This window comes from Eretmochelys imbricata, chromosome 13 (assembly GCF_965152235.1).
Source record: "Eretmochelys imbricata isolate rEreImb1 chromosome 13, rEreImb1.hap1, whole genome shotgun sequence".
Classification (NCBI taxonomy): Eukaryota; Metazoa; Chordata; order Testudines; family Cheloniidae; genus Eretmochelys; species Eretmochelys imbricata.
Genome location: NC_135584.1, coordinates 37,905,610 through 37,917,251, shown reverse-complemented (window position 1 = coordinate 37,917,251; position 11,642 = coordinate 37,905,610). Strand labels below are relative to the sequence as shown.

Here is an 11,642-nt window from a genome sequence, read left to right as displayed (position 1 = left end):
GTTGGTGGTGTGGGGGTGGAGGGTTTGTGGAACATCAGTCTATCTTCTATGGGGAGAGGGGGCTGTAGAGTTTGGATGGCCTCCACCTCAGGAGAAGGGGGACCAATCTCCATGGGGACAGGTTGGTTAGAGGAGTCAAGGCGGGGGGCTAAACTAATAAGAAAAGGGGAGGTAAAAAGGGGGAAGAAATGAGCTCTCAGCAAAAATCAAGAACAAAATTAATCCAGGAACCCCAACTAAATGAAGAGAAGAAATTCGTGGCTTGCCCCTGCACCAGTGCGAGGAGTCTGGGGAACAAACACAAGGTACTGGAATTGCTCCTCTCGGAGCAGCAGTTTGATGTAGCAGGTGTGACTGGAACCTGGTGGGATGATTCCTGTGACTGGACGGTTAAAATCCATGATTACCAGCTCGTCAGGAAGGATCAAGTGGACAAAAGGGGAGGGCGTGCACTCAATGTCAAAAATGGCACCACCTGTTTCCAAGTCACTGATAACTGGGAAGAAAATGATCCTGGATACTTATGGATCAATGTCCTACCAGATAAAACACATGAGAGGTTAGTTGGTGTCAGCTATAGACCATCACATCACACTTGGGAAGAGGATTTGTGGCCCCTTGAGCAACTTTCTATAATGAGTAGGGAAAAAATCCATGTGATGTTGTTACCCGGGGTTCTTTCAACCCAAAGCTCTTGGTAACTTTTACTTTGTGCAAGGTGGTGTCAGGAAATAAATCAGGGGAGACACAGCCGTCCAACCGATAGATGGCTGGCACATACAGGACGACACAAGAGTGCTTTCACTTAAAGCTAAACAGGTTAGTAAAACACCCCCAACCCTTGATAATTACCGAAGCTGAGTGTGGCTCTCGAGTGACACAGCGCCGGTGGGGAACACAAGATTCATCCAGAGGGAGAGTCCAGTCCAACTACCTCAAACTTTTCCCCCTTATTTATAGATTAGTAATACAATGACATGTCCCTTAAAGAAAACTTGTTAAACAAGCAGTGTCAATGGTCAAGCAAGAGGTCCCTTCTGATTATTGATTAACCAGGTGTGGGTTTTTCCAGAGTTTGCAGTCTTGAGGCCCCAGTAGACATTCCTGGGGCTCTTCTAAAATGCATGTATCAGCAGCTTCAACATAATTCTTATCAGGAAGGACGCGGGGTCAAGCTGCCCCTTCTGTGTCACCCAAACCCCCTCCCCTCCTGCCTTGGTCAAGCTGAGGCTGCTGCATGGCCACTTTAAGGCCTGCTGACTTGGCTGCATTTAGCAATAAGCAGTAGTGGTTTCAGGCACTTTACTGGTTTGCCAAAATCTCCCCATACAATGTGTCCTAAGTCCCAGCTTAGCACTTTAACCACGAGCCCAGCCTTCCCCTGTAGGGGTGAATTCCCGCCTGGCCCTGGCCGATGCAGCAGCTGCTCTGGATTTCACAGCTTGGGTTGATGGCTCAATACGCGAAACACTTTTTTTTTTTTTGGTAACTTCATTTTTATTCATTGCTGGCAATGTAGCAGGGAGCGAAATGCAGCAGGCCGCGCGGCAGGGAAGGTGGGAAGGAGGCGATCAGCGCCGAGGATGGATCTGCAGTCCGTTCAGTGTAGCCTTCTCTGCGTTCCCTTCCCAATGGCCTTCCCGGCACTGGGAACAGGAGTGTTTGGAACGGGCGGTGGCCAGCCCGATGAACTAACCCATGGGATAGGTCCAGTGAGGCCAGGGCAGGCTGCAGTTTTCACAGGAGTTAGCAGGTCAGGTAACAATGAAGATCCCCCAATAAATGATCACTCAACCAGCTGACATGGGGGAGAGCTACAAACCGCCAGGTCTGCCCCAGGATTTGGTTTATGTCTGTTACCCTAGAGGAAATAAACCAGCTGTTTCCCTAGCCTAAGGGTCGGGGTTTGGATTGCCAAGGGAACCAAAGGGATGTGGTCTTGAACCTGGCTCCTTATTTCCCCTAGGCTCACTGCCTTGATGCTTATGGGTTGGGCACTGCCTGAGTGGAGCGATGGCTGAGGGGACTATCCTGGGGAGAGGGGAGCTCAGCCAATCTGCAAAGCAGGACCTACATCTGGGCATCACCAGAGGACAGAAGCGATGCAGCTCCAGCCCCTGCTGCTATTCCCGGCTTGGCTCTGGGCTGCAGCCTTTTCATCGTTGCCCGTATCCAGGGGATGAAGGTGGAGACTTTCGTGTACACCCCTGGAGGGGTGGGAGGCCCCCAAGAGACGATGCCCTGGGCTGTATTCCTGCACACCAGGGGGCCTCCAGAATCGCCCTGTGAAATAGAACAAGTCACAGGTGGAGAACAGCTCAGTGAGTCATTCCCGCTGACGCACAGCTCAGTGACATCCCCCTATGTCCACCCATTCCCTGATTGGCTCCCCCAGAATCCAACTGGTCTGAGCCCCCCTGCCCCCACCCCTAGAACTGTTCTCTGCCTCCCCCTGGGAGAAGACCCGATATTTTCCCCTTCATTTATACAGCGCAGTGGGGCCTGATCGCTGACCGCTGCTCGTAGGCCTGATTGCAACACCAGCAGCCTCATTAATAATGATTTATCGAGGATGCTTGAAGCCAGGAGGACATTCACCTTCCAAGAGTCTTTGCCCGTCTTTGGATCCCCCACACACATCATGGTGGAAGCATTATAGTAGCGGTATGGCCCGTAAGTATTCGTAGGACATGCAGCATCCTGCATCACCAACACGTCCACCTCCTGGAGCCTGGCCGGGGTCGATGTACAATCTGTGCGAGTGCCGCCCCAGCCGGCGACGCTGCAGGTGGCCCCGGCCTCAACTCTCTGGCTGGCGCGGGGCAGGGAGATGGTACGCACCGATCTGTTCAGCTTCGCTCTCTTTGCCAGCTGAGACACAAGACCGATGAAGATCAATGTGAGGGTCGCACTCAGGGACACAGAGACACACCCCAACCCCCAGAAACAGGCAAACCCATGACTGCGAGGTCACTGGGGATGGGATGGGGAGGTACCTGCAGCTGTGTGAGGTCACTGGGGGCAGGGGGATGGGATGGGGAGGTACCTGCAGCTGTGTGAGGTCACTGGGGGCGGGGGGATGGGATGGGGACGGTACCTGCAGCTGTGTGAGGTCACTGGGGGCAGGGGGATGGGATGGGGAGGTTCCTGCAGCTGTGTGAGGTCACTGGGGGCAGGGGGATGGGATGGGGGCGGTACCTGCAGCTGTGTGAGGTCACTGGGGGCAGGGGGATGGGATGGGGAGGTTCCTGCAGCTGTGTGAGGTCACAGGGGGCGGGGGGATGGGATGGGGGCGGTACCTGCAGCAGTGTGAGGTCACTGGGGGCGGGGGGATGGGATGGGGGCGGTACCTGCAGCAGTGTGAGGTCACTGGGGGCAGGGGGATGGGATGGGGGCGGTACCTGCAGCTGTGTGAGGTCACAGGGGGCGGGGGGATGGGATGGGGGCGGTACCTGCAGCAGTGTGAGGTCACTGGGGGCGGGGGGATGGGATGGGGGCGGTACCTGCAGCAGTGTGAGGTCACTGGGGGCGGGGGGATGGGATGGGGGCGGTACCTGCAGCTGTGTGAGGTCACTGGGGGCGGGGGGATGGGATGGGGAGGTTCCTGCAGCTGCGTGAGGTCACTGGGGGCGGGGGGATGGGATGGGGAGGTTCCTGCAGCTGTGTGAGGTCACTGGGGGTGGGGTGATGAGATGGAGTCGGTACCTGCAGCTGTGTGAGGTCACCGGGGGTGGGGTGATGCCGATTGGACAGTACCTGTAGGAGTTTGAGGTCACTGGGGGAACAGGGATGGGATGGGAGTGATGCCTGCAGCCCTGTGGTGTCACTGGAGGTGGGGTGATGGGATGGGGGCAGTTCCTGAAGCAATGTGGGATCATTGGGGGCCAGGTGCTGGGATGGGGGTGGTGCCTGCAGCAGTGTGAGGTCACTGGGGGCAGGGGGATGGGATGGGGGTGGTGCCTGCAGCACTGTGAGATCTCTTGTGGGGGTGGGATGGGATGGGGCAGTACCTGCAGCAGCATGATGTCATTGTTAAGGGACTTCTTGTTATAATCCTTGTGGGGGTACTGGCGTCTCACAGGGATCACTTGTTGGCTCCCTTCCCGTTTGGTAATGTCATGGGCTCCCAGGATGACAGTGATCTTGCTGCAAAAGCCAAGAGCAACATGTGGGTTGTAGGGGCTAGAACATGGGATGGGATGGGATGGGATGGGATGGGCATGTGTGGGTCTGACACAGGTATACGGCTACTTGTGGGGAAAGGGCAGCCTGGGGTCTAAAGAAGTGATTTCAGACTCAGTTCGCAGCCAGTAAAAATGTAAGATTCCCATTCCCATTCTCTGATCCAGACCCTGGACTGGAGACTTACTCTTTTGGGGGTCTGGGGAATGGGAGACAAGGCCTTTTCCCTCTAGCAGAGCTCGCTCCGATCCATCTTGGGAGAGAGACTGGCTTGCTCAGGTGGGGTGGGGCATGGCACAAGGGCCTTTCCCCTATGTCAGGCACTGGCTCCAGCACAAAGCATCTGCCCAGAGGTGTTGGGGTCCCAGCATGTGTCTTCACCAGCCCCTGTGCTGTCCCACAAGCGGCTTCACTCCCATCATCCTCCCGGCCCCTGGGTTTCAGCTTCCCTTATCCCTGTGACCCCTCCCAGCTAGATCCAGACAGGGGTCCATGCCCAGGCCTCCCAGAGACCTGCAGAGCTTTCCTGGGGCTGTGAGAACTTCCCTGCCCTGATCTGGGCAATGGGCCAGACCCCAGCTGCTCACACTGGCTGTAGCTCCCTTGAATCACCCAGCGTTGGTTCTGGACCATGGTTTGCAGAGGCCCCCAGAGACAGGCCAACGCCCCCTGAGCAGATCGGACCCTTGGGCTTTGCTTTCCCAGCCTGTCACACTAACTGCTCCTTCCCTGCAACTATGATGGTGCCAGAGCTCCCGGCTCCCCCATCACCTGCTAACCCCGACCTGCCCCGACATCCCCAGCACAGAGACGCTTACTCTCCCTTGCAGTGAGCGGCCGTCAGCACGAAGTTCTTTGACACCAGGAACCCTCCACAGAAAAGATTCTTGTCTCCATGTCGTATTGACAGATAGGCCATGTAGGGTCTGGAGTGGGGCTTGGCTTCCCAGCCCCCGATGATCTCACCTGTGGGGGAGACCAGGTTCATACAAAGAGCTCCATTTTCTCCCAGGGCCAGGCTGGGACCGAACTCCCCATCCTGAAGGGGAGTCCCCACAGCCTCAACCCATCCCCTGTGATGCTTTTCTGGGGGGGGATCCCTTTGCCTGGAACCCTGCCCCCTGCTCCACTCTGCCCCAGAGTGGACACCCCATAGTGCTGGGGGTAAATCTACAGCTTTGACCTCTCTGGGTGGCGAATCAGTGTCAAACACATCGGGAGTGGGGCAATAATTGCTCTGCCTTGAATTAACGGATTTGGGAGGCAAAGTCAACCAGAAACCCACTGACATGTCCCCTGCTGATGTTTCACCTTCTCCATCAAGCCACAGTGACAAGCCAGGGCTGCTCCCAAGCTGGCCCTCCAAATTCTTTTTCAACAGAAAACTGGGTTTTCTAGATCATGAAAAGTTTCTTAGACCACACCTCCTCTCCTCAACATTTTGGCATTTTTCTTCGAAATCTGATTCTTTCCCTCAGTTTTGGGCACTTTTCAGCTGAATATTTGTAACTATTTTGCCAGAGCAGGGATAGTTAATTATTTTTTGTCAAGGTCCACATTTCTTGGTCAAGTTATAATCAAGGATAAATGCCACAGAACATAATCATAAAAAGCCAACAATAATGGTAATAATAATAAGTAAATAAAAAGCTTTTGGGGTCCATTCAAAAGTGTCTGGACCAGATTTGGTCCAGATTTGGTCCATGGTCCGCCTATTGAATAACTATGTGAGAGAGTAAGGAGGAGTGGCAAGGTTTGCAACAGTAACATGCTGTCTCCCATCTGTTTATCCCACTTCCTTCCCGACCCCGACCCAATCCTGCTGTCGTTTCTCCAAATGTTTTGCCAGATCCAAGATCTGAGGCAACATTATATGCACAGCTGGCCAGCAAATTTGAACTAAAGGCTGATCCCCTAAAGCATTGGGAGGCCAATTATTTTCTGCTAAGCAAATGGAAACAAATTTTAGCCTGTGCTCTGAACTGCTTCTTGGACCGACATTTAAGATTAATTCCACAGGAATATGGAGGATGTATTGTGCCTCTCTTCAATCATTCAAAACAGATGCCGATAAGTCAGACAAATATTGATGCTGTAATTCGGCAGGTACTGACTTAACCCATGTGCTCTGGGAAGGCACCTAGATGCTTTGGGTGGAACTGAATTGGAGAGGGGTTTTTTTTTATTCAAATAAAATTAAACATGTATTTTTCAACCTAATGTGTGTTAACTGGAAGCGGAACAAATCTGAAAGACTCTGGCTAAGCAGAGCACTAACAGTGGTGGAAAGACTAGTTCCACAAACACAGAAATCCAAAAAGGGACCAACAATCAAAGATTGGACCATAGACATCCTAAGCTTGGCCACCATGTAAAGAGTGGCAGACTGTGTGTAGTGTGGTGGAGTGGCTGAGGGGTGTGACAGGAAGTATAAGAGGAGCCTCTAGCCCGTTGAGCCTGAGCCAGGGAAGGAGACAGATGTCCAGGGCCTGCTGCCGAGTCAAGGATCACCCTGACTCCAGAGGAAGCTGAGAGTGGAGGGGACTGACCAGGATTGCTGGCAGGTTAGTACCTCGATGAGACAGAGGATCCGTGGACTACGGAACCCCTTGCTCAGACTGTGGTCAGAAGTAGCTGAGGGAAAACAGATGCTGGTCCAGTTTGTCTGTCAGAACCCGAGTCACCATGTTGTGGTAGGATCCCCGCTGAGTCATCTGCCCTTGTTAGAGCCCTGGGCTGTGACCCAGTGGAGTAGGGTGGGCCCTGGTCCTTCCTACTCCTGTTGCCTGGGGTGGCAACCTCCTCACCTTAGGAGGAATGGCCTGTTTGTTGCTATGCCATGCCTGAGGTTCAGCGCCACCTAGCCTACGTGGCAACTCAGCCCTACCCCACTAAAGGGTCTTCAGGTCCGTACGTTTGATTCGCTAACTCCCCAATACTGGGTGGTGCCCCAGTGATATAGTGAGCCAGAAGGGGAGGGATAATCGCTAACCCTCTACACTGTTACAGAGATACCAAGAAAAGCTGTTAGAGATATGAGATGCTTTCCTGGAAGTATCCGAATGATCCGATCAAATGCATCCCCCCCCCGCCACCCGCACCTCCTTCTCTTCTCTACCCACTTCCTTCCCCTACCCATCTCTATCCCCCTTCTCTGACTTTTGCTTCTAGTCATTTTCTTCCTTTAATAATTTTCCTTTAGTGGGATTTTTATAAGCAAATCGTGTTTGTAAATTGTGGAACATAGTGAGGGATTAATATTCTAACCATTCATATTACAGATAACATCTCAAGCCTAGCTAAGGTGAGTAGCAAATATCTAATATCTTATGAGAAGTTTTTGGTTTATGAGGAGTTTATGTATGTTTTGTTGTTTATTTTCGCACTTTATCTCTCTGTCTTTTTAAAAAATTAATAAAAAGTTAATAGAAAAAGACCTAACTTTGGGAGCTTTCAAAGAAAAGTCAAAATTTCCCATGGAAAAATAAAAGCCTCTTCGGACCAGTTCAGAACAAGTCCCAACACACATGGGTCTCTGGGCATGAAATAAAATCTAGACAATCGATGTAAAGACATCAGGGTGGAGGGGACAGAAGGGCAAGGGAAGAGCTAGTGAAGCTGAAGGACAATGTCGTAACAAGGACAAATGGGATAAACTGGGCAGGAATAGATTGAGGTGGAAATGAGAAAGTCTCTGACCATCAGAGGGATGCAGGATTTAGGAACTGCGAGACTGCACCGTCTGCTTTAACCCCAGGCAACCCCCCATATGCAGGCAATCGTATGGGTTGACCCACCGTTGGTTCTGTGGGGCTAGCTGGCCCCTGGGAAATTTCCAATGCTATCAGCCAAGTTTAAATCACAGGGAAAGCTGAACCAGTTGAACTACAGATGTGGTTTAAAATCAGTTTAGTTAAACCAATGCAAGTCTGTGTGTAGCTCACACCTGACTGCTTTCAGAGATGACTTAGGAATGTTAATTTGGCATCCATATCAACCAGGCTGTTTGAGAGTCTGTTGCTGTTATTTGCATATGGTGCAAACAACCGAGATCAGGGCCCCATTGTGCCAGGCGCTGCACAGACCCCAACCGAGATCAGTGCCCCATTGTGCCAGGCGCTGCACTGACCCCGACCGAGATCAGTGTCTCTATTGTGCCAGGCGCTGCACAGACCCCGACCGAGATCAGTGCCCCATTGTGCCAGGCGCTGCACAGACCCCAACCGAGATCAGGGCCCCATTGTGCCAGGCGCTGCACAGACCCCGACCGAGATCAGTGTCTCTATTGTGCCAGGCGCTGCACAGACCCCGACCGAGATCAGTGTCTCTATTGTGCCAGGCGCTGCACTGAGTCTGGCCGAGATCAGGGCTCCATTGTGTCAGATACAGCACAGCCCCTTCCCTAAACAATTTCAGTTCAATGTGACAACACAGACAAAGGAGCTAGAACCCAGGAGTCCTGACTCCCAACCCCGCACGCTGCTCTAACCTCTGGACCACACTCCCAAGCTACGGATAGAACCCAGGAGTCTGGGCTCCCAGCCCCTACTTAAGACCCCCCTGTGTCTCTCTCCTGCTCTCAGTCTCTCTGTGTGTCTCAGGGGGTTTATCTCGGTACCAGCTCTGCCACCCGGGTTCCATCGCTCCCACCTCCAAACCCTTCCCTAGCCAGGTCCTGGGAGCCAACGGTCGCCCTGGCAGAAGCATCTGACTCTAGGGAGGAGCCAGGATTTGCAAACAGTCCAGAGAGCTGCCGGCTCCACTCCCCATGATCCCTCATCTCCCCGTACTCACCAGCCCCAGCCCAGGGGGGCAGGAGAAAGGCCACCGGCAGCAGGATCAGGATCAGCATCGTCACCATCCTGGGATAGTGACAGTGCTCGAGCCTCTGTCCTGGGGCATTTATAGAGCCAGCAGCAAACCACAGGTCACGTACGCAACCCCCTCACAGGGAGCTGGGACCACACAGGCGCCCTCAGAAACCTCAGCATCACGCCGCTGACACGTGGGGGACAGGAGGGAGGGAGCTGGTGGCTGGAAAACAACCTCCCTCTGGGGGAAGGAGCCCAGAGGAAAGTCACTCGGGGTCAGGGCATCTTTGCCCCCTCTCCCAGAGCATCTGGGATCAGGGCCCCCTGGGGCCTGCCTGGAGCCCAGCACACCTGGCACCGAGCTCATCTGGATCTCTCCAACTCCTCCCTCCAACAGCTCATCTGGTGGGGAGTGCAGCCGATGCTGAGTCACCCGCTGGCTTGGCTCAGCTCCCCGCTTCCTCCCCAGCGTGTCTTTCAGAGCAGCAAGCTGAAGACAGGGCCCGGCTGTGGGTTTCTGGAGCCCAGCCACAGAGCCCACAGCTGACGTTCTCCCAGAGGCTGGGGAGCACGTGTCCTGCAAGGTGGTGGACCTGGGGCAGCACAGCTACCATGGAGATGGGCAATGGGGAAGGCCCTGAACAGCCGGCACAGGAGCCGTGTCCCTGTGAGCCTGCCCCATGGCAGGCATGGTTGAGTAAAGAGCAAACACCCCACACAACAAGGCTGACCACCAGGAAATGTGACCTTGGCTATCCAGACGTTTGAATCTCTCATGTGCCTACAAGTCTCTGCCCCAGAAAACAGCTTAAAAATCACCCTGAGACCCCGGCCCCATTTCTCCATCAATCTCCGAGCCCCCCTGAAATGGCTCTGTATTTTTTTGTTAAGCTCCAGTGCCAGGAGTCACAGGAACACCTGCAAATCTCACCTTCTTGTGTGTTCAAATTGGATGTTTCAAGTCTATGAACCTGTGGAGAAGAGCTTGAAGACAAGACCCCTAAATGTAAAAAGCCCCCTGGCCTTCTCCTCACCTGTCCCACTCCCTTATGGTGCCCCTATACCCCCATAAACAGCACCTACAAAGTGTGGGAACCTCCCTTTCTCTCCCAGGGGGCCTCCTCCAATCCCCCACAAGTGGCATCTTCATGGCCAGTTTAAGGAGGGGGGAAGTGCTTCTATCTGGACCCAGGGGGTTTGCAGCCCAACTGGGTGGGGACAGGGTATGAGTCAGGTTCCCAATCTCCAGGTGGGTGCTAGGCTGTCCCAGGGCCTGTATACCCAGACATATGGCAGGGAGAAAGGACGGGCCCCCAACATCTGTGGATGCATGGCAAATTGGGCCCTGCACAGCTGGGGCTGTATCCAGTCTGGTCCACACCCAAGGATCAATTGACTCGGTCTCTGAAACTTGCTGCTATGGTGATGTACCCCCAGTGGCCATTGCCTGGAAGATAAAACCCTCCCATCTGTAGCAGACTATCAGCCCTGAGGCCTGACTGACAAGCCAAGTGTCTGAGCAGGGACTTCTCCCCATCCCCCAGGCAGTGAAAGGTGTGTCTCCACACACAGCTGTGTCACGAACAGAAACAGTTCTCAGAGTCAGACATTAGGGAGCATAAGCAGACCTGGCTGAGGGTGAGAATCCAGGACTGGGACGGGGCGGGGGTGCTGCAGGTCAGGATTGAGAGTCACCGGCAGAGATGACCCATGCCCATGGAAAGGGGGCAGAGTGAGGGCAGCCGGCTTCAGCGGTGTTACTGAGCATCCTCAGTCCATGTGAGCACGCTCAGTACAAGCCATGCAGCAAATCTGGGGGTGGGGGGAATCTGACCCTGCATTCCTCCCCTTCCCCCAGCCTCTGGCCCACACCGGCAAGACTATTAGAAGTCTACATCTTTGTCTGCAAATCTGTCATTTCTTTACTCCCCATTTGCCGAGTCATTTCCTTTTACTTCTGATTCTCAGGAACTTTTCAAGACTAACTTTGTTTTTTTGGTTTGATGTTTCATATCTGCCTGGCCAGTCTCCAGATAATGGGCAATGGAGGAAAAGGAAGCTCAGAGGATTTAACCTCAGAAGACATTTCACAGGCTAAAACCATAGAGATATCAGGGTGGAAGGGAACTTGAGAGGTCACCTGATTCAGCCCCCTGTTGTGAAGCAGGACCACATCAACTTAGACCATCCCTGACAGGTGTTTGTCCAACCTGGTCTTAAAACCCTCCATTGATGGGGATTGCACAACCTCTCTTGTGATCTGATTCTAGACATTAACTCCATTTAGGGTTAGAAAGTTTTTTCTAACAACTAACCTCAATCTCCCTTGCTGCAGATTAACCCATCACTTCTTGTCCTGCCTTCAGTAGACATGGAGAACCACTGACCCATGTCCACTTTATAACAGCCCTTCACATAGAATCATAGAATATCAGGGTTGGAAGGGACCTCAGGAGATCATCTAGGCCAACACCCTGCTCAAAGCAGGACCAATCCCCAATATTTGCCCAGATCCATAAATGGCCCCCTCAAGGATTGAACTCACAACCCTGAGTTTAGCAGGCCAATGCTCAAACCACTGAACTACCCCGCCTCCCCCCCCATACTGAGAGATTGTTCTCAGGTCCCTCTCAGCCTCCTCTTCTCTAG

At 53.3% G+C, this 11,642-nt stretch overlaps 1 protein-coding gene across 1 annotated transcript; it reads right to left on the bottom strand.

Moving 5' to 3' along the window:
• Positions 1–1,513: 1,513 nt before the first annotated feature.
• On the bottom strand, positions 1,514–9,043 carry LOC144273691 (granzyme H-like). The gene is made up of 5 exons (XM_077832380.1): positions 8,977–9,043; positions 5,001–5,148; positions 4,011–4,146; positions 2,599–2,871; positions 1,514–2,283 (listed from the first exon to the last, which is right to left on the bottom strand). The coding sequence occupies exons 1-5, from the start codon at positions 9,041–9,043 to the stop codon at positions 2,071–2,073; spliced, it is 837 nt and encodes a 278-aa protein (XP_077688506.1). The 3' UTR covers positions 1,514–2,070.
• Between the last annotated feature and the right edge of the window lie 2,599 nt (positions 9,044–11,642).

Coding starts and splice junctions, on each gene's coding strand:
- LOC144273691 (XM_077832380.1), bottom strand. CDS start 9,043: ATGGTGACGATGCTGATCCTGATCCTGCTGCCGGTGGCCTTTCTCCTG. Junction 5,149..8,976: donor GCCCCCCTGGGCTGGGGCTG/GTGAGTACGGGG, acceptor TCTCCCCCACAG/GTGAGATCATCGGGGGCTGG. Junction 4,147..5,000: donor GCCGCTCACTGCAAGGGAGA/GTAAGCGTCTCT, acceptor TGGCTTTTGCAG/CAAGATCACTGTCATCCTGG.